Source organism: Panthera uncia (assembly GCF_023721935.1).
Source record: "Panthera uncia isolate 11264 chromosome D3 unlocalized genomic scaffold, Puncia_PCG_1.0 HiC_scaffold_8, whole genome shotgun sequence".
NCBI lineage: Eukaryota > Metazoa > Chordata > Mammalia > Carnivora > Felidae > Panthera > Panthera uncia.
The window spans coordinates 83,498,088-83,525,606 of NW_026057586.1; the positions used below are offsets into that span (position 1 = coordinate 83,498,088).

At 49.1% G+C, this 27,519-nt stretch overlaps 1 protein-coding gene across 5 annotated transcripts in view; it reads right to left on the reverse strand.

The window, feature by feature from the left end:
- Window positions 1-398: 398 nt before the first annotated feature.
- The window catches only part of CAMKK2 (calcium/calmodulin dependent protein kinase kinase 2), a 49,202-nt gene continuing 22,081 nt past the window's right edge, over window positions 399-27,519 (reverse strand). The window contains exons 5-16 of one of the 5 annotated variants that reach the window (XM_049619378.1): window positions 27,261-27,394; window positions 24,686-24,722; window positions 18,983-19,004; window positions 18,745-18,833; window positions 17,353-17,552; window positions 16,683-16,736; window positions 14,525-14,598; window positions 14,342-14,429; window positions 13,066-13,194; window positions 8,079-8,179; window positions 7,543-7,585; window positions 399-4,395 (exon numbers count right to left, since the gene is read on the reverse strand). In XM_049619378.1, coding sequence (XP_049475335.1) covers window positions 4,324-4,395; window positions 7,543-7,585; window positions 8,079-8,179; window positions 13,066-13,194; window positions 14,342-14,429; window positions 14,525-14,598; window positions 16,683-16,736; window positions 17,353-17,552; window positions 18,745-18,833; window positions 18,983-19,004; window positions 24,686-24,722; window positions 27,261-27,394 — 1,043 coding nt within the window. In that variant the 3' untranslated portion in view covers window positions 399-4,323. The other 4 variants (XM_049619373.1, XM_049619374.1, XM_049619375.1 and 1 more) reach the window with 4 other exon arrangements.

A 27,519-nucleotide genomic window follows, 5' to 3' on the forward strand; every position in this document is an offset into this window, starting at 1 on the left:
GTCGGACATTTAACCGGCTGAGCCACCCAGGTGCCCCCGTGTGGTGACTAGTCTTACATGTGCATGTGTTTTTTTTTACATAAAATTGTGGTCCTGCACTATGGGGGACACAATTTTAAGTAACAAGAACATGACTTATCCTGTCCCCTCCCGATTTGCTTTCCAGAAGTCTCCAACCACAAGCAGCACCACCTACACCTACCTTGTTTGAAATGTTAATGAAGTTATTTCTAGCTTCGCCTTCACACCGACTTAATTCTGCATGGAGTCTTCAGGATCTCCTTAAAGAAAGCTGCTTGCCCCTCCCCCCCCCCCCATCACGAATTCATTTCCAAGTACTGAAGGGAACGTTTATTTTAGAAGTGCCTGCTTCTGCTGCATAAAACCTGGGCTTTTCTTGCTTTGGGGGCGGGGGGGGGGGGGAAGTTTACCGAACCCCTTTGAATAAAAAGCTCTGGTTCGTCCTCTTTGAAAACAACGCCTGCCTGAACACGTGGATCAAATGGAAGTGGACGTTTTAGGGATGGCTTCTCATCTCGCAGGCTAAGAACGGAGTTTCTGGACCGGGGGCCACTTCTTTCGGCCTTAGCTCAGATGGAACGCCACAGCCAGCTGGGGTGAAGGGTGGGGGAGGGATTGCTTATTTTACTCACCAGGCATCTTGTATTCAGCTATATTCCCACGTGCTGGCACTCCCTGGTGCTGCTGCTTCCCCTTGCACGCGTGGATGGACTTTCAGGAGTCTCAGGAACCCTTAAAACTCAGCAAAGGGATGCACCTGTGTGCATTGTTTTTAGCGTTCATCAGATTCTCAGTGGGGTCTTTGAATAGGAACACCTGCTCTTAAAGACCCATATTCCAATAATCACAGTTCTGCAGCAACAGAACAGGAAGTTTTCAGAACTTCTCTGCCATCCCTTCATAACAGAAAACCGAGGTTCAAAGCCAGTGAAGCAATGCTCTGGGCTCACTTCACGTTTGGAGTACAGGGAACTCCCAGCCTCTAGTCTGGAGGAAGCATCAGTTCTGAAACAGTCTCCAGACGCCACGAAAACCGGCAACTGTCCAGGTTCTGTAGAACGCTGAATTTGCTGACAAAGAGCCTTCAGACAACAGACTTAAGTAAATTTCTGAGCCTCAGTTTACAGGTGATGATCCATAAAACGGGCTAAATACCTACCTCGCGGGGTGATGTGTCCTGTAACCTGCCTGCTCACAGGACAGTGTTCCGTGTGCAATTAATGCGGCTCCCAGAGCTGTTCATCTGGTTCGTCTCCACTGGGAGAATCTAGCCTGCTAGAGCAGTACTTCTCGGACTTTAGCATGCACACGAGTCACCCGGGTATCTTTTTAAGTGGGGCCTGGGAATTTGTATTTCTAAAGCACTCTCAGGAGATGCGGATGCTCCTGGCCCGGGGACCACACTTTCAGTAGCGGGATACTAGGAGATGGTTATACTGGGCATGAATAACGTAATGCTGAACACATTAGCCCTGGCTTGGGCATTTGATCTCATAGCCTAAGGAAGGAAAACACCCATAAAGACGATGTCCTAGAGACACCTATAAACAACAACCAACAAAAATATCCCCCAAAGGCCCAGGCTTTGCACCATTTTGCTGTTTATTTCAAGTTTACAGAGAAGCTTAAACATCTGTGGAAAAAACACCAAAGGCTTATTTTTCTCTTAAGTTCATGTACTTTTTAAGTGATAAATACACAGTATTTAACTTTGTACACCTGATAAAAGGAAAATGCATAGTAGAAAGGATCAGGAATAAAACAGAAGCATCGGGCATTAAATCAAACACAGAATAGAAAACTCGGCAGTCCCACAGAACTCGGCCCATAAAGCTGTGAAGAGGATGGGAACCGACGACCTGGAAACATTCCCTAGCACCTTGGAAGCAAGTGGAGGTCATGGTTCTTCCTTGCCCAGCAACGCAAAGCTCCCCTTTGAAAGATGAGTGAGAGCAATAGGTTGAGCGTGTGTGTCCAAATGCTCAGGTATTCGCCTCCTTGTTCCAAAAGGGCTTTTAGGATGGGAGCCCTGACTCACAGGAAAGGCCAGACCCTGGGAAGCCAGCCTCTCCAGCCCCCAGAGCCAATGAGGGGCTAGCTAAGGCTTTCTGCGAGCCCCTGGTAAGCCTGCGGAAGAGACAGGGGACGTGGAGCAGGGCAGAGGAAGAAGGAGCAAGAACTTGCACAAGGGCCCAGGTTGCTTATACCAAATTGGTCCCACGGATGAGCCAGCAATGGAAGAAACTGATAGGGCATCCTTTGGCTCACCTAGAAAAGCTGCCCGTGACAGCTTCTCCCCTTTCCTGACAGAGCCGGCTTCTGAAAAATCAATGTTTGTGCTCTGAGAGAATGGTAGCTCTACACTCTATGGTACGGCCCTCTGCTTATACTTTCTGGGGGTAGTGATTCCTTCCCACAGCTTTCTTTGGTGATTCTTTGAAAAAAAAAAAAGTTATGAATACGGGCCTCCCCCCCCCCCCCCCCACCCGCCTAAACAGCCGGCATTACCCATAGGAGGAAATCCGACATGGGGAGTTTCATGGTGGAAGAAACAGTCTTGCCTGATGCAGCTGTATAAACACAGAAGTTCTAGAACGCAGAAGCTCCACATGCTGCCCGCCCTCCCTGGGCAAGCCACTCGGCCAGGCCAGAGTCCACACAGACAGGCTGGGACCTAGGACAGGGTGACTTTAACTACCGCAAGGTGCTTACTGCAAACTAACCAGACCCCATCTGCTCCCAGAAGGGGTGTTGCCCATATATATAAACAAGCGCAGGAATTCGAGAGGAAGTACCAGGTTACAAAAAAGAAAGTAAGCAGGCCAGACAACCCTTCATCTGATGGGTGTCCTTTGCTCTTAGAAACCAGCATTCCCTAATTCTGTATCGTTTGCAAGATATCAAGAAAAGTCTGGCTAAATAAATGACACTCAAGAGCTTACGAAGATCTGTGGAAGCCAGTAACACTCAGGTTCCGTGAATAAACCAGGCAAGGGCAGGAAGGCCTTGCTTCACTGTCTCTCTCCAAGAAGTCCTCCTACCAATAATGATCAGACAGAAACTACAGAAAAGCATGGCCTCTGGACCCAGTTACTGACGCTATTTCCCCCAAGCCAGAGTCCACAAAGCACTGGGAATTTCCCAGGGCAAAGGCCTTCTAGTTTTCCTCCCCCTTGAACTTCACACTCACCCGTATCCGGCTCTGGAAAAAGTTGCACTTGAATAGCAATGAAAGTTCCCAGTATTAGTTGGAAGTCAAAAAGGTAAACCTTTTCTCTCTGGACTTCTGGCTACAAAACAGAACTCCCTGTGCCAAGCCCTGGTCCTCGTGGACCCTGAGGACTGCTCTGGGTGTCAACAATCTTCTCTAAAAGGGTGCCCCAGAGTTATTTGGTAGATCCTAATAGAACTTTGCCTGTCAGGATGAGAATCAAAGTATTTCATAACTGGCCCCCCAGAAACTAAGTGTTTCACGGACTACAACAATCAGCTAGTATTTAAGAAAACAGAACTTTGGCGTCTCTAGAATACACAAGTTACCAACAAACTAAACTGCTAATATACAGCCAGAGGCTCTAACTGGGATCTAACATGCCTGAAGCCGGGGAACATATCCTGGAAGCTCGAAATGACCCCTGAACTACTCTAGAGTTCAGTCTTGTTAGAGAATTGAAAATATTTTGTTTACTCTTAAGCCATGTAATGTACATGGAAGTGTAGGATTTCACCCTGAAGTTTTTGTAATTTAACAAGAGATTTACCAGAGCTCAGTTAACTATTTCAGAAACCTGCTGTGACCATCAGTCCTTTAGGTGAACCCTTTCCCCCCTCCCCAAACAAGCACAGACTACCCTTCTGGGGGTGGAAAATCCCCCTTTGTGAAGCAATTAAGCTTCAAGCCCTTTCCCTTTTCCTGACTACAATTCCACCCATAAAAAAATTTAAAGTCCTTCTTACAAATAAGTTGCATCGAAGCTCCCTGCAGCTACTGAGGGCTGGCCCTGCCCTGACTCCGTGAGTCCACAGTCCTGGAAGGTGCCAACTGGCTTGGAGTTCGGGGGTTTCAGGGTTTGTAGGAGGAATCACACCCCCTCTTCCTCTCCCTTTCAAACGCAGCAACTAACTCTGTGGTCTCAGCCCACACCACCAGAGTTTTCTGCCAGTTTTTCATGATTTTCAAACCCCACACATTCACTTGGTATATCTGACATGGTTCTGAGTTCACAATGAAAGATTTTTGGCATAAAAACGTTTTAAAAAGCAATTGTCCCAAAATGCATGTGGCTTTGGGTCTGCAACTCCTCACACCTGCCCGTTCAGCCAGCCAGCGGCCAAGGTCGATGTCATGGAGTCAAGTCTTTTTTTTTTTGTCCCCTTTAAAACAACAAAGGAAGGAAAAAAAAAAAAAAACAAACACCAGAGATGACGGTCAAGGCTCTACACACGTGCTGGGTTTCCGTAGGACATGCTGCTATGGAAACGCAGGGTACAGCCTGCATGCGAGGTCGCGCGTCCGGGCAGCTACTCCATCGCCTCGTCGGGCCGCAGAGGATGCATGCGTGCGCGGGGGCCGGGGGCCGGGGCCCCCCAACTCTCGGCGCGGGGACCGCCTTTCACAAGAGCACTTCCTCCTCCCCCACGGGGGGCGGGTCGGGGCCCCGGAGGCTGTCTTCGCTGCCTTGCTTCCTGCTCACCGAACAGAAAACCCACGTTAAGGCAAGGCTGCCGTGGCCTGACCAGCGTCTCCCAGGTTCCCACACCACCTGGAACGTCATTGACTTGGCTTTTCCTTCTAGATGCTCTCCCCTTTTCTTGCCTATATAAAAGTTTCAAAGGAGACTCTGTAACCCCCTCTGTGAATGGAAAAGCAGCATCATTTGCTAAAAATAGAAAGGAACTATATAAAAATAGATGCGAACCTATCCCTGTAACACCTCAAATCATCCCAAGTGAGTAGTGTGCTACCAGCTTTGGGGCCTGTTCATGGGTTTTTTTTAGAGATCTTGATGGGTCCCCCACCCCACCTCAACCTTATTTCTTTACGCTAAGATTGAAGATTCTTCAGTCACCTGAAGGTGAGCTTCTTGAGGGGCAGCAAGCAGGCCAACCTGCATATGTCTGCAAATGGCGGTCAAGAGAACTGCCCCACGCACACAGGCCCAAGAGACACCTTGGATGAAGAGAAGGCCCCTCCTCTTGGTGATGTGATTGATCAGAGCAGAAGAGACCAAGGAGGAAAGGCATCCCTGTGTCCCTGAGAGCCCGTATCCTGAAGCTAGACCTGCCGGGGGGACAGACTGGGCTGTTACGGGAGCTGGGAACGAAAATCCCTGAGGAGAAGCCTGAATCCCTTGCCACCAGCAAGAGATGACAGCCCCATCTAAGGAAAGCCACTGGGCTTGCCACACTGGACTAACTAACATCTGCTGTATGTCCCTGGCCGGGAGGGAAACTCTGTCCCTGCACAAGGGAAGAGAAAAGCGTGATGTCTGTACATTCCTAGGAAGAAACATCTCTTTGTTTAAAAGGCAAGCTCACTGGCTTTTTATGTTTCTGCCACAGAAGAGGGGGTCAAATCTCCAGGAAAGAAAGCGGTAACTAGATGTCAAATCAAGTCCTTTACTTCTGTCCTAGAAGCACTGCTTGGTCCAGCTGGCTTTTAGTGCAGATGGTCGGCTGCAGGCCTTGGGCCCCAGGCCTCCAACACCTGAATAAGCCCTATGAACTCGAGTGCTGGGTCATCTGGACAATCGAAGCATCCCACCAGCAGGCTGAGGGCAAGAGCGGGTAATGCCCAGGTGCTACTGGGACTGCAGGTGAGGGAATAAAGGGGAACTAAAACCCTCTGGGCCAATCTCAGTCTGTTGGTATCTTGTGATTTTGAGCTCACTGAAAATAATGAATGACAGACTTGCACACAGATGGGAGGTAAACCCTAACACTTAAGGTTGAGAAGAAAAAGACCTGGCTGGTTCAGTCCGTAGAGCATGCGACTCCTGATCTCAAGGTTGTGAGTTCAAGCCCCACGTATGTGTGAAGCCTACTTTGAAAAAAAAAAAAAAAAAAAGCCTGCTCATTAGGCTTCCACTCTCTGTCACCATGGCAGGTCAAGGAGTAGACGGGGCCACCCTGTCATCTGGCAGCAGAGAACTGGGGACCAACCTAGCAGGGAGGAGGCAGTCTCAGGCTGCCAACAACCGGCTGGTTGCTAACTGCCACTTTCCCGGAGTGTAAACAGTCCGCTGCATGCCTATATAAGCCCTTGACTCCTGTGACACAGGTCATTCCATCTCACCAAACACAAATGGCTGCTGCTTGTATGTGAATGGTCATAGCAGCATTCACTCTGAGAGCCAAAATGGAAACAGTGTCCATCACTTAATGAAGGGATGTATAAAATGTGGCATATCATACAACGGAATAGAATTTGATCATAAAAAGGAATGAAGCACCGACACTGCTGAACCTTGAAAAATGACGCTGAGAAAAGGCAGACACAAAAGGTCACATACTGTACGATTCCATTGATGTGAAATGTCTAGAATAGGCACCTCCATAGAAACTGAGAGTAGATTAGCACTGGCTGGGAATGGGGAGCTAGTGGTGATAGCTAAGGGTGCAGGGTTTCTTCCGGGGCTCATGAAAATGTTCTCAAATTGATTGTGGTGTTGGTTGTAGAGCCCTGTGAATATATTAAAAACTACTGAATCATACACTCTAAATGGGTGAAATGTGTACTATGTGAATTATATCTCAATAAAGCTGCTCTTAAAACACAGAAATGGCTTTCCAGTTATTGACCTGGAGCTCCCACTTGAGAATGAGGTAGTGAGTGGAACTCAAAGGAAAGAACACTGGAATTTCTATCTTGCCACAGGCACTAGCAGGGTGAGAGGCAGCAGGGGTGCTGAGTGTGGACCGTCTCAGTGCACAGGGACAAAAATTCTCACCTGCCCTGGGAGGTGGGGTAATGCTGACAAGGCTATGTGTTTAGAAGACGGATGGCCAAAAGGGAAAAGGTTCGGATCCACCCAGGGGACAGAGGACTCTCACACTGATTTGCAGCAGGCTGGAAGAGGGCTTATTTTCTAGGTCCTAACCCATCAGAGAAGAAAGGGTAGATGCTGGACAGCCCCAGAGCACAGCATGCCTGATCTAAGCTCTGACCACATGGACCCAGAGCAGGGGCAGCCATGGGACCCTGCGACGCAGCTTCAATGCCGTTGACGTGCACTGAGCATGTGTGGGTACCAGACTGGGTCATGAGACCTGGGTGAATTCACAGGCATTCCGGGTGGAGCGCCATGCACCCGCAGCCCAGCCCACATGCACGACCCGCCATCGGGTCCAAGCCCCTGGATGACCCTTGTTTTTATCCTAGGTCCCGAGGCCCAAGGTGAGCCTGGGCACAGCAGCCCAAGCTGGAAGGAGCCTCCGCCTGGGTGGGGGTGCCCCGCACTCTGCAGCTGCCCCCGCCCCCAGGCTCCGGCAGAGGCTACAGCGCAGGCAGGCAGGCATTACCTTGGGCTCAGACAGGGGCTCACACTCCCTGGTTGGTTTTTTGCTGGAATGGCCAGAGGGGAGGGAAAAGGGAAGTGAGAAGGGACACGGGATCTATGAGATGCCTGTCCCCCACCCCAGAGACACTCAGACCCCAAACACCAGCTTCACAAAGCTGCTGCCAGGGGGATATTGAGCAGGGCATCTCTGCTGTGACACACTGGGTCACATGAGAGAGAGGGCTTGCTCGTCCACCACAGGGCTGATAATCCCACCATCAAGCATGCATGCTTCTGGGCCACAAAAACACTTTCTGATTGTCAAGAGGTTCCCCCAGTTATGCAAGTCTCCCTGAGAAAGGTATAACTCCAATGTGGGTTAGCAGTCAGCAAAAGGAGGTGGGCTGAGCCTGGGGTGGGGCAAACCCAAACCCAGCAGCTTCTCTGATTTCCTGGAAGGTCTGGTCTGAGTCGTTCCAGGGATGGGCCCAGGCAGAGGGGGCTGGGCAAGGCTGCCCTCCGGCTCCCCACCCCACAGGAAGGCGGGTGGATACTCACGTAAGCAGGTTTCCAGGCGCTGACAATGAGCGCTCCTCCCGCCGGCTGCCCTCAAACGGGTTCCCAAAGGAGCGTTTCCGTATCATGGTCTTCACCAGAATCTGAAGGAGAGAGGAGGAAGCTGGGCCACCTGGGGGAGACTCCAGGCAACAGCCTCCCTTGTGCCACCCCCCAGGTGCTAGCTCCCTCTTCCTTTCTCTCCCAGCCCCCAACAGCTCCCAGGGCTTGTGGCTGGTGACTGGCCTTTGAAACACCCTGGGCAGCATGCCTCCCACCCAGGACACAAAAGCCAAAGCCATCATCAAATCTGACTAGTCCGCACCCAAAACCATTTATGGCTCCCTGGCTGTCAATAAGATAAGGTCCAAAATCCTTGCTCTGACAGTCTCCTATCTTAATCTCGTCTTGGTCTACCTGAGCCCCAGGGGGACCCTGTGCTCCAGAAGAGCTGGCCTGCACTGTCCCTCCTCTTCCAGGTGTCCCTGCATCTGGCACCATTTGTTTCACTGAGCCATCGCTGCACATGCCCTCCTGGCCCATCAACCTGTCTCATCTTCAAATCTGGGCCTTTACTTTCAGTGCAAGGTATCTATGACCACCCCAACGAGAAACCCAACTATTGTTTTCCAGGTCAAATTAACAAGGGCTGCACTTTTAATTGAAATATAATTCACAAAGTAGGAAATTCACCATTTTAAAGTGTAAAGTTTAAGGGGTGCCTGGGTGGCTCAGGCCATTAAGTGTCTGACTTTGGCTCAGGTCATGATCTCATGGTTCATGGGTTCAAATCCCGCTTTGGGCTCTGAGCTGATGGCTCAGAGTCTGGAGCCTGCATCAGATTCTGTGTCTCCCTCTCTCTGCCCCTCCCTCACTTGTATTCTCTAAGATAAATAAATAAACATTAAAAATAATAATAAAGTTGGGGCACCTGGGTGGCTCAGTCAGCTAAGCGTCCGACATTGGCTCAGGTCAGGACCTCAGTTTGTGAGTTCGAGCCCTGCATAAGGCTCTGTGCTGACAGCCAGAGCCTGGAGCCTGCTTTGGATTGTCTCCCTCGCTCTATGCCCCTCCCCTGCTCACACTCTGTCTCTAAGATAAATAAACATTAAAAAAAATAATACAGTTCAATGGTTTCTAGAACATTCACATCACCACTATCTAACTTCAGAACATTTCCTTCACCCCAAGAAAAAAAAGCAGTACCCATACCCCATTTCCCCTCCCCCCAGGCCCTGGCAACCACGGATCTGAGTCCTGTCTCTGTGGACTGGTCTATTCTGGACATCTCACACAAATGCAACCACACAGTGTGTCTGGCTTACCACACTGCGCATCATGCTTTCAAGGTTCGCCCTGTTGCAGCTTGAATCAGTGCTTCATCCCTCTTCGCTGCCAAAGAACATTCCTTTGTACAGATAGGCCACATTTGTTTATCCATTCATCCACAGGTGGATGTGGGGGCTGTTTCCACTTCTTGGCTATTGTGAATAACGCTATGAACATCCAGGTACACATTTTTGTGTGTGGACATGTTTTCCACACAAAATGCTTTCATTTCTCTCGAGTACACACGCAGGTGTGGAATTCTTGGATCGTGTTATGACCATGTTCACATTCTGAGGAACTGCCAGGCTGGTTTCTACAGCGGTTACACCATTGTACGTTCCCACTGGCATCACACAGGGTACTAGTTTCTCAGGGGGCTGCGTTTTAGTGCAGGACAGGAAACACCCGACCAGGTCTAAGTTGCTGAGGCAGCACCCCAGGGCACCGGGTGGTGTGGCGGGAGGGCGACGGAGCTGAGAGGTGCCAAAGGTCCATCCATGTCTGAGAGGCGCTGAGGGCAGGCTTGTTCACTGCCAGTAGCGGGAATTTGCTGGTGTGCCCCCTCGTCCACTCTAACACAGACTGGGTCCCCTGCCTGGTTGGCAAACACCTGCCTGAGGAGAGGATCCCTTGGGAAAAGGTACCGTCCCTCGTCCCATCCCGCGGCCCCAGCTCAGCTCCCTTCCTCTGCTTCCCTGTCTTCTGCCTCGCCCCTACTGATCTGTCCCATCCTTTCCAAAACCCAGATCAGATTCCCTCACTCCCTGGCTTAAAATCTTTCACCCATACAACTCTGGAACTTCTGTTGCTGGCCAGAGAGCCAAGGAAGGTTCTGGAGAAAGGAAGCGAATTAGTCATTTTTGGTGATGCTTTTGGCTGCTGTGTCCTGCAAAGGAATTTTCAAGGAAAAGACTTCAGCCCCCTGAAAGGCTCTAACCCCCACCCCCTCAAGCAGAACATGGTGCCTCTTCAAGCTGTTTTATGTGCTGAACTGTTTTTGTGTGTGTGCTGCTAAGAAGAAATCTAAGCATTTTTTAAAAACCCACCGATTTACCAAAAGGTGGAAACACTCGGCATCTGAAAAACGGATAAACAAAATGTGGCCTATTCATACTACAGCATATTCTTCAGCCATGAGAAGGAATGGCATGCTACGAGCCGGATGAACCTCAAAAACACGATGCTGAGCAAAAGAAGCCAGACACAGAAGACCACATCCTGTGTGATTCCACTGACACGAAATGCCCAGGAAAGGCATATCCAGAGAGACAGAAAACCAACTGGGGGTCGCCAGGGGTCCGGTGGAGGGGAGAACAGAGTGACTGTTAACAGGTACAGGATTTCTTTGGTGGGGGAAATGCAAATGTTTCAGAACCAGAAGTGATGGTTGCCCAATACTGTAAATATAATAAATGCTACTTTATTGTTCACTTTAAAATGGTTAATTTTATGTTACATGAATTCTATGTCGTTAAAGAAGAAAAGGAAAACACAGACTTAGAAAATGAAGGCTATGCCCCGTGGCAAGACACTCACGGTGCCTCCCTTGGGACTATGTTCTGTGGCTTCTGGAACACACCAGCCCCTTTCTTCTGTGCCTTTGCCGGGGGTGGTCCCCTGGCAAGACCACCCACCCCGCCCCTCCCTGTGGCCTTGTCAAAGCAGCCAAACTTCCCAGCCCTCAGGACCCAGCAGAAGGGGCTCCTCCTCTGTGCAGCCTCCACTCTTGCTTCTCTGCGCTGGCCTGTCACCACGTAATGGCACAGGAGGGTGATTTTTCCCACTCCATCTTTCTTACGAGGCCAGAAGCCCCATGAGGGCCAGTGCTGTACTCCATTCATCTCTGTAACCCTGTGCCTGGAACACACCGGGTGCCAGGAGGGGACCTGGACCTCCCCGCTCCAGCCCGCGCCCTCGGATGACTACAGTAGCCCCTACTTCCTCCCTGGTGCCTACAGTCCATTTTCCAAGTGGGATCTGTCCAGGGCCAACTCAGATGGTCCTATTCCCCTGACTCAAATCCTGCACGTGCTCCCCACATCCCTTGGGAATAAGATTTAAGTCTTGGCTGTGGCCTCAGGTCTTGTGTGGGCTGGCCCCACCTGCTGCCCAGACTCATGTCACTGTCCCCCCACCTTCCTCGTCCTGCCTGGCTTTCTAAAGCTTCTTGTGGGCCTAGCTTCCTCCCACCAGAGGATCACCACGTTTGCTCTTCCCTCTGCCAGGAACACCCTCGGCCCAATAGTACCGTGGCCCAGTTAACACTCTGCCATCTTCTCAGTGCACACCTGCTTCTTCCAGGAGGCCCTTTTCCAACCCATCACACTGGCCACATCCCCCTCTTAGGGCTACACAGTGCCCCTTAGGGGTACACATTGCAGCCCCCGTTACATTATACATTTATCTATTGGCTGTTTGCCCAGCATCTGTCTCTCTCGGACAGAGGATGCACCATGTTGGTTTTACTCATCACTGTACCCCCTGCTCCCAGACCCCTAGGGTCCGACATCTTCTCCCAAGAACATCTCAGGCCTGGAACAGAAATAACCCATGGTGGGCACCTGGATCGGACGCCAGCTGCCTCCCCAGCTGTGGGCACAGGACATGGGTGCAGTGGGTGGATGAGAAAGAGTGAGTGTGGGTGAGTTTTAACAGTGAAGATCATGCAGAGGTCCCAGGTCAGGGAGGAGGAGGAAGATGTGAATGGATGCCCCACCCCAGTGGCTCAAGTTTTGGAAGAAGGAGAGAGAAAGTGTGTGGGAAAGCAGGAGGGAGAAGTGCAAAGCCGGGAGAGAAGGAGCCAGCATTTGGACTCCTAGAGGGGCATTTACTTGAGGCCAGACACTGCATCTTTGTAGAAAGTCTCAGCAGTCCCCGGCCAGAGCCCAGGGCCCTGCCTGCCTGCTGGGGCCGACGTTGGCCAGACACACCCCAGGGTTTTCAAGATGGCCATAGTGGGGTGGATTCTGCCCCTGGGACTGCAGCCCTGACCCCAGGACCTTGAGGATACTGGTCTCCCTCCTGGAGCCAGATGCCCCCCTAGGCAGGGAGGGGATTGGCAAGTGGGCGATTCCCAGAGTCCCCAAGGTTAAGCCTGAGGATTCCACATTCTGGCTCGTTTTTCCTGGGTCAGAACCCAAATATCAGGCCATAAAAGGGGCCCAGGAGCTCCTGAGCACATGAATTGGGAGCCCATGCCCCTAGCCCTGGTAGCTGCCCACACAGCAGATGTGAGATTAGCTAAGCCGTCCACTCTGGAGCCTGAAGAGCCAGCAGATACGAATCCCACCTTGGAGACCTCAGCTTTAACTCCCACCCCTGGCACCTGCCCTGGTCCTCCTCCTGCTCCACCTGACATGCTCTGACAGCAGGAATTCCAGAAGGGACAGTAGGATCTGTGGAGAGGAGCTACCCCTCTGCATAGTAACACAGGACCTGTCTGGAGACAGAACTAAAGCTACAAGATGCAGGGGCCTCCTGGTCTGATGTGTGTGTGACCAAGGCCGAGAGGCTGGTGGCTGTGGGTGAGGGACAGACCCGGCCATCCCCTGACTCTCAGGCCCAATATCTGCTTCTCAGATGCCCGCCTGTGTCCCGGCCTGTCCTCGCCGGCCCGCCTCAGGCTGTCCCTGTGCTCGGTCAGTGGTCCGTCCCGCCTTACCACGGTTGCCAGGCTGGGAATGTGTTTGACCGAATTCTCGACCTCCTCTTCGGTCACCTCGACCAGCGTGCAGTTCTCGTCCTCCGATGGCAACGGCTCCGCCCCGTGCCTCGTGACCCAGGGGTGCAGCTTCAACGAATGACAGGAGGGGTGAGGGGCAGGCGGCCAGCTCGCAGAGGCCGGAGAGCAAAACCAAGGCCCTGCCAGCGAGCAGAGCCAGGGAGGAAATGCGGGAGGGCAGAGGTGGTGGCCTGAGGTCAGGCATGCAAGAGAGCTGGCAAGCCAGGCAGAGGGTGGGGGGTGAGCGAAATGCGAGGAAACGTGGAAAAGACAGAGAGACAGAGAATGGGAAGGAGCCACCAGGCCGGGGTATGCGCCAGACTGCATTCTCCAGCTGGCCCAGGTCTTGACAGAAGTGATCAGATTCAGCATCTGCCTTTCATGGTGCCCAAGGAGCACCCATCACCCCTCAGCAACTCTCCTTCATGCCCGGAAGGCTCTGTTCAGAGCAGGCAGATCCTCCCCATTTCACAGAAGGGGAAAGAGAGGCTTGGGGAGGCACAGTGAGACCACTTAGAAGGACACAGTCAGGAAAGGACCCAGGCAGGGGTCTTTCCCATCCCACTACCCACCCCTGGGGTCCAAGTCCTTATCTGTAACCATATGGCCTCCTTCTCCTCAAATGCTAGTTAGCTAGATGCCTAGGAGTTCCTGAAGGAAACCTCTAGATTTCTTAAAGAGTCAGATATGTGCATGTATATGGCATTGGCCAGGGTGTAGTGGGTGGACAGGGGTCTCTCCTAACAGTGCTTTCTGCAAAAAATGGAATTCAGCAGGTTCTGGGGGTGTCAGATTGCTCACTAATTTCCTTCCACCCTCACTGAGATTCTTCAAAGGGATGGGGAGGGTCAAGGAAAGGGCCCAGGACTTCAGCAGCCAGGGTGTGGAGCATACAGAGGCCCCAGTCTGGAGGGTGGATGCCATCAGCCCAAGCCAATCGGAGTGAGCACTGGCTACCCCACTGACAGCAGATCCCAATTCCACAATCACAGTGAACATGAGTCCAAACCCTCCTCCCCACACCCTACCACCACCAGCACCTAGTGGCCCAGACACCGAGGGCATGGGAGGGCAGTGGTGCCAAGGAGGGCGCAGCACTGTGGATGGAGGGGCGTGGGGCCTGGCTGAGGCAGGGTTGAGCCAAACAATTCCAAGCAGAGGACATAGGCCAGACCCCTGGTGCACATCCCATGGCAGAGCAGTGGCCCCCAGGTACCTTGATTTCTGGCACCACAATCCTTGATTCTGGGTTCTTGTCCAACATGCGGGTTATCAGGTCCTTCAAGTCCTCAGCTATGTCAGGCCTGGGGGTGGAAGACACATCAAGGGTGGAAAACATACACAGGACCACCAAGGGCTTGGCGAGGAAGATGACTTGGGACAGACAGGCAATACTCACTGATCTGGAAACTCCAGGGCCTGACTCTTGATCTTACTGTGTAAACACATGATCCGCTCGTCCATGAACGGGCACTATGAAGAGAAGTCAGGGACAGAGTAGCCGTCACTGGCTGGCACATCAGTCTGCAAGGGCTGCCACGTGCTGGCGTCACTCCACATGGGTTACAGCAGAGAAATAAATGTCCCTGCAGTAGCCCAGTCTAGTGAGGAAGCACTTCCCATGCCCCCAAGTTCTAGAAGAACCAGGAATGGACTTCCAGAAGGGCTACAGCCCTTCCCAATCACACTGTGACTTTCCTCTGTAGCTGTGCTTTACTTTACCTACTCATACAGAAGCAAATACTCCTCCCCACCCACCTGCCCGGGAAACAATAAATACTAAGAACAATACATAAGATGTAGCAGCAACAGCAGTGACTGGTGAGGGCTTAACCTGGCCCAGGCTCTGTACTGATGTTTCTCAGAACCAATACTTCATTGGCTGCCCCTCTGCCTGAAATGTTCTTCCCACCAACTACATGGCTCATTTTCTCCCATCATTCTGATCAAAGCTCACCTTCTCAGGGAGGCCTTCCCGAGCTCCTATCTAAAGCAGACCGTTCCCCTCAATGCCATGTGATTTTTCATCAGAGCACCTATGCCTGACGTTATATTACATTTGTATTTGCTTATTGTTTAATTCTTGCACTGGGAACATCAACTCCAAGAGGGTAGGGATTTTCATCTGTCTTGCTTCCTGCTTATTCTCCAGGGCCCAGGAACATCCCTGGTGCAAAGCAGTGTTTTGATAAATACCTGTTGAGTTAATGAATGCTTAAATTATTTCTGATGATGCTCTCAGAGCCTTAAGAAATAATAAATACTCTTCTCATTTTACAGAAGAGAAAAACAGAAGCTCACAGAGGTGGCATGTCTTAAGCAGTGCAGAGCTGGGATTTAGTCTAGATTGGGCTGACTATGAAGCCTGTTCATGTACCACCTCCCAGGTGACAATCAATGCTCTCACTCAGTGGAGGACCTGACCCAGGAGGAGGAGCTCAGTATCGTGCTGGAAAAAGAAGACTTTATGTGGGGTACTCAGAAGGTTGGAAAAGGTCACAGAATGGGACCTGGTCCACTCCTGTCCAAGGAAAATTATTTCATTAAGAGCAGTTACTTGAGATCAGAGTTTGGATTGCACAGGTATATCCATTTGACAGACTCATCATTAACCACTTAAGATCTGTACATTTCATTATATGTAGACTTTACCCCAAAGTGGGGGGGGGGGTGGGGGCGGGCAGGGGAGAACCACAAAAAACTTATGAGCTCTGGCTGATGACTGCATTCTGAAGCATATGGAGGAAGTGTAGAGATCTTAGCAACTTACTCTAAAATGCATAAAAAAAAAATAAGGTTGAAGAAGGACAGACATGTGATAAAGCAATCAGCGTGAATTGTTTATGGTAGAATGCAGGTGTGGCTGTGTGGGTGTTTACCACAGTTATTTCAACTTTGCTATATGATTAAAAATTATCTGAGCAAACACTGGTAGGGAAGATATTATAAACCATGAGACCAGTTTCTTAAGCTTTCCTCAACAAAGCCACAAGTTCATGGACAGGAAAAGTCCACGTTTTTATTGCTCACATAATTAATCTGAACTTCAGAGTTAAAAACTGAAGTTCCTAAAAATCAATAATATAAAACAACAGAGAGACAAGACAGAACTCCCTAAATCAAAAATGACAAATGGATTTTCACTTCCATTCCAATTCTATCCCTCCAAACAACAACTTCTGGGAACACTGCTGAGAAGCACATCAAAGCAGTCCTAAGCTCAGGAAGAAAGAGGGCAGCTATTGATTTGTGATATGGGTCTCTCGTTCAGGAGTGGGAAGAGAGGTAGCACATTTGTGGTTCTTGCCCTAACTTCATCAACTATTTACCACCTCTGGAACCTCATGCTAACCCTTCTATTTTAACAGATCATTCTTCACAGATATGACTACTACATACAGGCAGGTACATTTGGAAAGCCATCCTTTCCATATTCAGGTCCAACTGTGGAAATGGAATGATACAACTCAATGAATAAGCAGTCTCCCTGCAAGGGTAACTATTAACCAGGGGGCCGCCTAGCAACACTCAGGACACAGGACACCCCACCCTGTTACCTGGCCAAACACAAAGCAGTACAGCGTCACACCCATGGCCCAAACATCCAAAGCCTGTAAGAAAAAGAGAGCTTCGTGTAAGGGAACAGGGGGCAGTGAGGGGTGTCTAATGCTTCTGCCCCGCCAAGAATCAAAGCTTCTTGCCTTCCTCTAAGGAATCACCCCTTCTTGACTCCTGATCCAGGGAGTTAAGGTGAGATTGATCCCACCCCACTCAAGCCTGGCCAATAAGAGCTTCACTTCCCCCAGCCATTGTGATTGGCTTAAGGATAGGCACATGACCCAGGTCTGGCCAATAAGAACACCACTTCCCCCAGCCACAGTGATTGGTTCAAAGATGGGCACATGACCCCAGGCTGAGCCAATCAGAGCCAACCCCAAGATTTTTGCTAGGGCTCTTCAGAAAGAAGAATGTTCTTTCCTCTGAGGTTGGTAAGCTGATAGAAAGCAGCCTGGAGCTGTAGGTGACCCACCTACCTGGGCAGAAAACCAGCTCAAGAAAACAGTTGAGAGATGGAGAGATGGATTTCTGACTGAATCCCTGTATCTAGCCAAGCCGGATGCCACTCTTCATCTACATGATCCAGTGGATTCAGTTTAAGCCAGTGTGAGTTGGATTTTTGCCCCTTAAATCGACAGAGCTCCGCATCTCAGGCAGGTCCACACCTACCTTCCCAGAGAAGATCTTCCGGGTCTCTGAGAGCGACTCAGGCGCCATGAAGGCAGGTGTGCCCACGGTGTTAGAGAGAAGCGCATCACTGCCCTTGAACTCGTTGCTCACGCCAAAGTCGGCAATCTTGATGTGGCCATCTTCTCCCACCAGCAGGTTGGAAGGTTTGATGTCCCGGTGGATGATCTTCTGGTAGTGTACTGGGGATAGGGCGGACACCAGACGGGAGAGGAGGCAGGAACACCATGTGAGGAGCTCTATGTGGCCCACGGAATCCAGAAACACAGATATGGACCCCTCAGCTCTCTCACAGCCCCAGGCCTCTCCCAGCCTCCCCCTCCCAAACCTGCCGGATACCCACAGCTTTAAAAGATAAGGGAGAAAGAGTGTCTTTAAGGAAGTTCTCCCATCTTCAGAAAGAAGTAGTGGAACACTGACTGCCAATAATAATTAGTAACTGCCTGCTAGTCTAAGTTGTGGGTGCCGACGGTGCCTGGAGAGTTTCTGCTGAGTCTGACTGGCTTCCAGCTAGAAGTCTCAAGACTTGTGACAGTCAAACATATTTTCACCTACTAATGCCAACACTCAACCTGCTCACCACACCAACAATGACTGGAGCCGATCCAATGGAAGTGTGGGCCACAAAATAGGATTGGGGACTTGCTTAACTTGTTCCTGCCTGGATGTCAACCCATAGGAGAGAACAATCCTACAGTCTGGAAGACTCAACTGCATTTCTTTGGGGGTAGTGGTGATGATGATGATGGTATCAGTAATAGGGCCAGCAGGGCGGCACCTGGGTGGCTCAGTCAGTTAAGTAATAGGGCCAGGAGCTCCATTTGTTGAGTGCCCAGTCGGGGGCCTAGCCCCATGTTAAGTGCTTCTCATGGACCCCATTTAAATCTCATGACAATACTACGTGATAGGCCAGGTTAAAGGACAAAATGTTTAACAACCAGAAGCAGAAAGGACACCTGCCAATCTGAACTACTAATATGTACTGGCTGATTTCAACCTGGTGAGAGATACTTTATTCCCATTTTACAGATGAGAAAACTTAGGTTCCAGGAGGTTTAACAGGATCCCTATCCCAGGGCTGCTGGGAATAAGGGACAATGCGAATAGAGCCCCTAACAGTGCCTGGTACACACAGAAAGTGCCAGGGAAAATGGCCACTATCGCTATTGCTCTTAATTTTTGTGGCAGAAAGAAGGGTTTCTGCTCATCAAGAGCATGGCTTTCCGCAGCTGTCCACGACTGCATCTCAGACAATTCTGTTTCCCACCCATCTGCCTGCACTCCAGGAGGGAAATTCCACTTTCTCACTTGCCATCCACTAGCTGGGATGCTAACCACCCCTGACTGAGAATCCTCCCACAGGCCCCCGCTTACGGTACTCTATGCCTTTGATCAGGTCCTGGAAGTAGAAACGGGCCTGGTCCTCAGAGAGTGGTTTAAGGGTGGGCACTTCCATCACAGGCCTGAAAGGTCAACACATGCATGAGAAGCAAACCAGACACACTGGCCTTCGCCCTCTTTCACCAGCAGAACCAAGCACCACCTCACTCAAGAAGCTCCTGCAGCTCGAGAAGTTTCAGGCGTCATACCCACCAGGAAGGGGGACACTCACCCTTGGTTGACCAGCTCAAACACTGTAGGGAAGAGAAAGGGTAAACTGTTACATTGGGAAATTGGAAATCCACCTTCCTCTTCCTCCTCTACCTCCCTAATGTCCATAAAAACACCAAGAAACACAGAAATGAATATTGGGGCCGGGGAAAGGAACAGCTCACTCAGCCCAAACTGGTCAAGGTCTTACTTAGGAAACTAGGGGTCAGAGATTTCTGATGTCCCTGGGACCCCCCGTCTGGCTGTACTTTTCATCCTCAAAACAGCCAAGGACCTTACAGCCAGGGGAAAACAAAGCAGGCAGATGGGACACAGGTGGGGATGGCTCACGGGCTCCTTTCTTCTCTCCACTCACACCTTGGAGATTCCAGGGATACAAGTGATACTAAACTATGTCCTCTTAAGTCAGGTCCCGAGACACCTTATGCCAAAGAACAGGTCTAAGGGGACACAACCCAATTTCTCTTTACTTAGACACAAAGAAGTAGCCCTAGGGGTCTTCAGAACCCCTGGAAAGTTTCGGTTCAAGAAACAAGAACATGTTTGGTTCAAGAAACTCCCACCTCCTCCACACCGCCAGGCTGTGTCAGGCTACAGACCAACAATGCTTGTAGATTCTTCCAACTCCTCGACACCCCACACTTGGCACCATCAGACTCATCCCCGTGACTCTCGATCCAAAACAAGACTTGGAGCAAGAGGTGGGGGTGGAGATTTCCTCACCCTTCAAGGGCCCATCCCCTTCCTCTTAAACAGGTCCCTGCTTGGCTCCCATTCACGCACAATGTGTAGACGACTCCCACTGTGTGAGCTTCTTCCCAGTCCTGTATGTGTGTGGGATCCCCGCTCCAAACCACCAAGTTAGCTAAGCTGTGTTCAGGGAATGCACAAGTTGTTGTTGGGGCTTTTTGTTTTGTTTTTTGCATTTTTAAAAACAGAGGTGAGGGGCGCCTGGGTGACTCAGTCGGTTAAGCGTCCGACTTCGGCTCGGGTCATGATCTCACAGTTCATGAGTTCGAGCCCCGCGTCGGGCTCTGTGCTGACAGCTTAGAGCCGGGAGCCTGCTTCAAATTCTGTGTCTCCCTCTCTCTCTGCTCCTCCCCCGCTCATGCTCTGTCTCTCTCTCCTTCAATAATAAATAAAATCATTAAAAAAAAATTTTTTTTAAATAGAGGTGAAATTTCCAAAACATAAAATTAACTATTTTAAAGTTTACAATTCAGTGGCATTTAGTGTTCACGGTGTTGTGCAACTATTGCCTCTACCTAGTTCCAGAAAATTTTCACCCCCTCAAAAAGAAACCCTGTGCCCATTAGCAGCCATTCCCCTCCTCCCAACCCCCTCCCCCACAACCACTAACCAGATTTCTGTTCTCCGGATTTGCCTTTTCTGGAAATTTCACATATATGGAATCATATGCTAAGTGACCTTTTGTGACTGGCTTTTTTACTTAATGTTCATCCACACTGTATCACGTGTCAGTACTTCCTTCCTTTTTATGGCTGACTAATATTCCACTGTGGATATGCAACATTTTGTGTATCCAGTCATCAGCTAACAAACATTTGGGTTGTTTCCACATTTGGGCTATTGTGAATAGTGCTGCTATAACATTCATGTGCAAGTACTTGGGTGGATATCTGTTTTCAGTTCTTTGGGGTGTAAATACCTAAGAGCAGAGTTACTAGGTCATGTCTCATAGTTATTTTAATTTTGTCCTGCTTGAACAAACATAACTGGGACCATGAAGCTGTCCTTTAAGAAGTGAAAAATTCACACAGTGAATTTCAAACTCAAGTGGAAAAGGACTCTGGAGCTGTCTGTTGTTCTGAAATCATCTACCCACATTGGAGTTTCTTATAGAAGAAACCAAAAGGTTGTTTCAAAGATCTCCAAGGGCTAAGGTGGTTGAGGGAAAAGAGCCAGCTCCTCAGATAAAAAATAAAGCTTAGGGGCGCCTGGGTGGCTCAGTCAGTTAAGCATCTGACTCTTGATCTCAGCTCAGATCTTGATCTCAGGGTTATGAGTTCAAGACCCACGTTGGGTTCCATGCTGGGTGTAGAGCCTACTTAAAAATAAAAAAATAAATAAATAAAATGGGGCACCTGGGTGGCTCAGTTGGTTAAGTATCTGACTTTGGCTCAGGTCATGATCTCATGGTTCATGAGTTTGAGCCCCGTGTTGGGCTCTGTGCTGACAGCTCAGAGCCTGGAGCCTGCTTGGGATTCTGTGTGTGTGTGTGTCTCTCTCTCTCTCTCTGCCCCTCCCCTGCTCGTGTTCTGTCTCTCTCTCTCAAAAATAAATAAACATTAAACAAAAAAAACTTTTTAATAAAATAAAATAAAAAGGAAGCTTAAAGGTTCTGACCAGAAAGGAACTTAACTCCCTAAGGCCCTTTCCTGTCTTCAGGCTCATCAACCAGTGTTGGGCAAACCTGAGCTGGGGCAGATCTGCCGTGGCTTCAGGATGTGGTTAGAAACAAAAGCAATGGCACTGAAGGTAAGGTGTCCAAGACAGGAGCTCTGGTCCCCTCAGCTCCGGCCTATCCCACCTTCATTATGGAAGACTTGACTTTCAAGAGCTGCTTCATGAATTTCTGTGCTTATTCCCAAGCACCATAATTTAGTTGGCCTGGAAGAAGCCAGCCTGTTGAAACAGGTCTATTTTCAGTCACTAATAGTTTAACCCCCTTCTACGGCTGAACAATGGGTGGGGAGTTTTTAGCCTCTAGAAATACTGACCACACTATCTGGGGGTCAGGCCTGCAGCTGTAGGACCCTTGCTGATACCTGCTACTCAGTCTCATGTGCTACCCTGTCTATCCTCGACACACGTCTGTGCCTGGAAACTAAAAACTAACCATGTCAGGACTTTCACTAGAATCACATACCCAAAGTCAGGCTAGCTCCTTTCTACACTGCTGCCTCAAAAAGAGAAAAACTCTGTCGATGAAGTTGCCTGATTCGAATGGCTTAGGAAGCTCCTCTTTCAAGCTTGGGTCAGGTTCTTTTTATACTCATTCAACTCTGCTCAAAACCCTCCAATGGCTGCCTTCTTGCTCACAGCAAAAGACAAAGTCTTACAATGGTATAAAATGTCCTCTGCCATCTGTTCCCCAGTGTCCTGCACAAATGTCACCCTGGTGAAGCATCTCAAGGAGCCACCCTATTTCCCAGTCCCCCAAACTGGAACTCCTGGTTCCCCTGACCCTGCTCAGGTTTACTTTTTTCCATGGTGTTGTCACCTTCCAAGGCTAAGCATAATATTTAAGTACTGACGGTGTCCATCTGTCATGAGAGCAACAAAGTGCCCTGAGGGCAGAGTGTTCTTTTTTGTTTTCTGATAAACCTAGAACAAATTATGTTTGTTGAATGAACAACCAAACTCCCCAAAAGTAGACAAAAGCCATGCAGAGTCCTGTCAGGAGCCCCAAGTGAGCAAATTGTGCTGGGAATGCCATTCTGGGACAAAAATTATCTTTTATATTTTATGACATCTGCTATAGCTCCCTAAACTTCACTCATTTGCCTAATATGTTTATCATCTGGCCATATCTATGTACCACATAAACTATTATTTGTTTCATATTTTTCTTTAAATGACTCAGTTTAAAAACTTTGAGCTTTATCCTGGGTAATGACATCCATGAAATCAAGAGTTATTGTGCCACTACAGTTTTTCCTACACAATGGTAAATTAAATCTAAAAAGGTTTTTTAAATGTCTATCCGTGTATCACTTAAAATCATCTCATATATTTAAAGTGGTGATGGTAGGGGCGCCTGGATGGCTCAGTCGGTTAAACATGCAACTTCAGCTCAGGTCATGATCTCACATTCGTGGGTTCAAGTCCTGCATCAGGATCTCTGCTGTCAAATGCAGAACCCGCTTCAGATCCTCTGTCTCTCCCCACCCCCCCATTTATTCCTCCCCTGTTCATTCTCTCTCTTTCAAAATAAATAAACTTAAATAAATACATAAAATAAATAAACTTAAAAAAAATAAAGTGGTGATGATACCACATTTGGGAAATATTGCAAGTCTGTATTGTTCAGAGTTTAATAATGTTTCTTTCTCACATAATTTTTTAAAGTTAACATCTGATGTTATTTACTGTGGAGCTTCTAAATTGTTTCTTCAGAAAGGTTTTTAAAGTTCTAAAATTTGAACATGGAATGCACACTAGATGCTCTTAGGGAACTGAAGTTAACTTTTTCAAATGTAATAATGGTATTGTGACCACCTAAGAGAATGTTCTTATGTGAGATGCACACTGAAGTATTTATGGCCTGAAGTGTCAAGATGTCTGCTAATTTACTTTTTGGACAGTTCAAAAAAAAAAAAAAAAAAAAAAAAAAAGAAAAAGAAATGGATGGGTGCATGGCTAGACTGATACAGCAAATATGACAAAAAATTATTAACTGCTGACTCTGGGTGGAAGATATACAGGCATTCACTGTACTATTTTTTCAGCTTTTCTATAGGCTTACATTTTTCATAGGAAAAACCTGGAAAGGGGAAGAGGAGGGGGAATGAAAAATAAAATGTCCTAAGCTACAACATTCTCTTGGAACTGAACCACAGCAATTACATGAGGAGAAACTGAGCTCTGTTTTCAAACCACACCCATTCAAACCAGACCCCAGATGACCAATCACTCCTGTGCAACATAAGATTATCCCAGGATCATCCTCATGCTCATCCAGGAGACTTCTGGATTCTAGGCTGGGCTTGGCCACGCCCACTCCCCTCACCTCCTTGGTACCCCTCCCAGCTGTCATCTGTACCCACTTGAAATGCACAGGCTCATGTGAATGCCCACCAAGCCAAGTTGTAAGGACATAGAACCTATTGATCATGCATTCCTGGACCCAACAGTCTGCGGTCCAGTTTTGAATTAGTCCTGCCCTTTCTTCCTTCATCGGTACCTACAGTCAGGGCTCCCCCACATCTTCACCAGTTTTTAAAAATCAAGTCTCTGAGGACATGCCTGAGTCCTTCTGTTTCTTTGTGCAGTGCCCTCCAAGTCTCCGAATGCCCCACTGTGGCCTCTTAGGCTCTCCAACCTCACCCCCATCCCCTCTCCCTGGTTTACCCTGTCCCACCCACGTTCTTCTCAAACACACTAAGCTCTCACCAGCCTCAGAGCCTTTGCACTTGCTGTTCCCTATGCCTGGAATGCTCTTCCCCAGATGTAACAGGGCTGTGTCTTTGACATTCAGGTACCAAATCATCACCCCGTATGTGACGTGGCCCCTCAGTCCCTCTCTCTCATGTCATCCTCTTTAACCTTCTTCAGAGGATCTACCTGAAGTTAACTGGTTTATTTAGTTGTTGACTATCTGTCTTCCCTGACTAAAATGTCAGCTTCTAAAGAGCAGAAGCCTCAACTTTCTCACTCACCAATGCATCCTTAGTGCCTTGAACCTGCCCAGCATTAGCAGGTGCTCAATAAATATTTGCAAATGAATAAACAGCCCCCCCCCCCCATAAAGTCCCAGCAAGCACTCCCTTCTACCTCCTGCTTCAAAGTAAGGCAGCAGCCTCACCCTGTGGCTCACTGTGGGGCCCAGCCTCAGAGGGAAAGGGGAAGCTGTCTGTCCTCAGTGGGAGATGCCAGGGGCAGGGGTTGCTTGAGAAGACCCCTGAGCTTTGGCAGGTGCAACTGCCTGAGCAGGGGCAGTGGAAGGCAAGGGCTCTCTTACCCATGTACAGATGGTCCTCGTTGGGGTCATCCAGGACCTATTGGCACAGCCACATGGAACAGGCCGGAAACACAGAGCAGGGGAGAGGAAGAGAGGGAAATGATATGAGCAGGGGGGAAGCAGCAGCCACGGGACTGCATTTGCCACCAGAAGGGCTGTGCTTTCCACTGGCTTTCCTGGTTTAGATGAAGGGCACAGGAAAAAAAACAGTGTGTGCGATCCAAATGGCCATCTGGAAAATAAACACCTTCTAGCCCAATCCTCAAGGGTCCAAAACCTCCCCCAGAAAGGAGATTACAAAAAGGAGAGGAAAAAGTCCTCCCCTGGGAAATGGGGGCGCCTGGCTGGGTCAGTCGGTACAGCATGCAACTCTTAATCCTGGGACCATGAGTTTGAGCCCCATGTTGGGAGTAGTAAATTACTTTTTTTTTTTAATTGTTTTTAACTTCTCCCCTGGAAAATGTCTCAGCTTCAATAAGAATCCCCCCTCTCTCCTAGGAGACAATGGACTGATCCACAGGGTGAAAATTCAAATCCTGTCTGGGCTCTTCTGACTTCTCCATGAAGAGCCCCCATAACCTCCTGCCCCTGCAGAAAAGGACGTCTCCCTGCCCAGAACACCCATGGCACATTCTCTCTGTCCTCCTCTCATGGCCATCCTGCTTTCATCTCGTCATTTATTTCTATATCTCCCCCTCTCTGCAAAGGGCTGTATCTACCTCATTTGCCTCCGTGGTGCCCTGTACAGGACAAAGTTACATAGCAGGTGCTCAGAATGTCTGATGCATTAGACTAACAGGCTGGCAAACAGCCTTGGATGAAGAGTTCAGATGCCACAGGGCAGTGGGGAGAGGGGAGATCCTGTCAGGACCCAGAGCCACTCACTAAACAGGTGTCTTTGGGCTTCCTCTAAGATGGGTGACTCAAGCATCAGTGAATTGACACTGTGAGACAGTGTGACAAGTGGAGATAGCCTGCAGCCACCATCTCTCTCCTTTGAGAAGAAACAAAGGCAGGCTCCTTGGCTGGACTGGTCTTCCCGCCTCTTCCCACATCGTCCTCACCTTCCCCAGCCAACCAACATCCACAGGACGAGAAAGAGATTTACCCTAGGCAGAAGCCCAGGGCAGCCAACCTGGAGCCCTAAGCCCTACCCAGTGGGAGGAGCCAGACCCAGGGCCTGGCCTACCTAGAGCTCTGCACCTGACAAGCCCCAGTCAAGGCACGGCTGCTAACCCTCACACCCACCAAAGGCAGGGGTATACCCCCAAATAGAGGCCACCAGCCCTTTGCACATGTTGTTCCTCCCTCTGTGATGCCCTTCCCCATCTTTCCCTGTTGTCTCCATCCAGGGAACTACCGGGACCATCTCAAATATCCCTTCTCCTGAGAAGCCTTCCTCAGCCATTTGGGTCGGCTGGCTGCTGGCACTCCATGCTCCCGCAAACACTGCGAACACGTGTCCAGTGACATGCTTTATCACATGCTGCTTATAAGTCCTGTCATCTACACCAGAGGTGCTCCACATGTGGCTCGGGGACTCCTAGGGATCCCCAAGATGTTTTCCCAGAGTTCATGAGGTCAAAACTATTTTCACTCTAAAACTAAGATAATATTTGCCCTTTCCACTCTCATTCTCTATTAGTAGAGAAACCAGAAACCACATCACAGGCGAGGTCACAAGAGGCTGAATGCAGAAGCAGATATGAGAATCCAACCATCTTCTATTAAGCCACACATAAACAACAAAACTTTGCAAAAATGTAGAACTATGCCACTCTTCTCACCACAGTTTTCCAGAAAATATAGTTACTTTTCATAAAAATATATTGCTACATAATGGGATTATTGTTGTTTTTAAATGAATTAATAAATAATTTGTAAACTTCTCAGTTTTAATTCTGATGTGGCAAATAATAATAAATACAACCCACATAAGCAAAACTTTTTTGGGGTCTTCAATAATTTTGAAGAACATACAGGAATCCTAAGACCAAAATCTTTGAGAACTACTGATCTAGAACAGAAGATGGCAAATATAGCATGCAAGCCAAATCTGGCCCTCTGCCTCTGCCTGTTTTTGTAAATAAAGTTTTATTGGAACACAGCCACATCCATTTGTTTACATGTATAGGGTTGCTTTTGTGCTAATATTATATATATATACAGTATACTTATATATATATAGTATATTATAATATATATAAATATAGATAGAAATACAGGCGTGTAAGATACAGATATAACATATATATTATATCTATATCTATCTTATATCTATATATATAAATAAAGAGACAGAAATGGGTAATGGGCAAGTTTCAGTATCGCTCTGACCCTCAATTCCTTTATCTATAAAATGGAAGTAATAAATAGTCTTAGGAAAGGGTGAGAATAACATGAAAGAACAGCAGTCAAGGAGTCGGGAGCAATAACTAGTACCCAGCCTTGCAATAAGCTGTTTAACGTGGAGCGGCTCTCCCTAGAAACTAGTGGTGTGGCATGTGGGTAATAACAGAGCCGAGACTGGACCATCACTATCCCTGCCTCCCTCCTCCCTGGCCCCCCAGCTCACCTCTACCAGCTTTACCACATTGGGGTGGTCCAGCTTCTTGAGGATGGCGATTTCCTGGTACACCTGCTCAATGGGGCCCCTAGGCTGGATGCAGCCTCCCGGAGCTGGCCGGGTGCCTCGGGGCGGGGGGCGACCTGGAGGAGACACAGGGTCAGGGCAAACAGCTTTTCCCCTGCAGATGGCAGCTGAAGAGGGGGCAACCCAAGTCGGGGGTAGGGGGGGTTTTGGCAGGGATGGAGTGGCTGATGTCCCCAGGGGC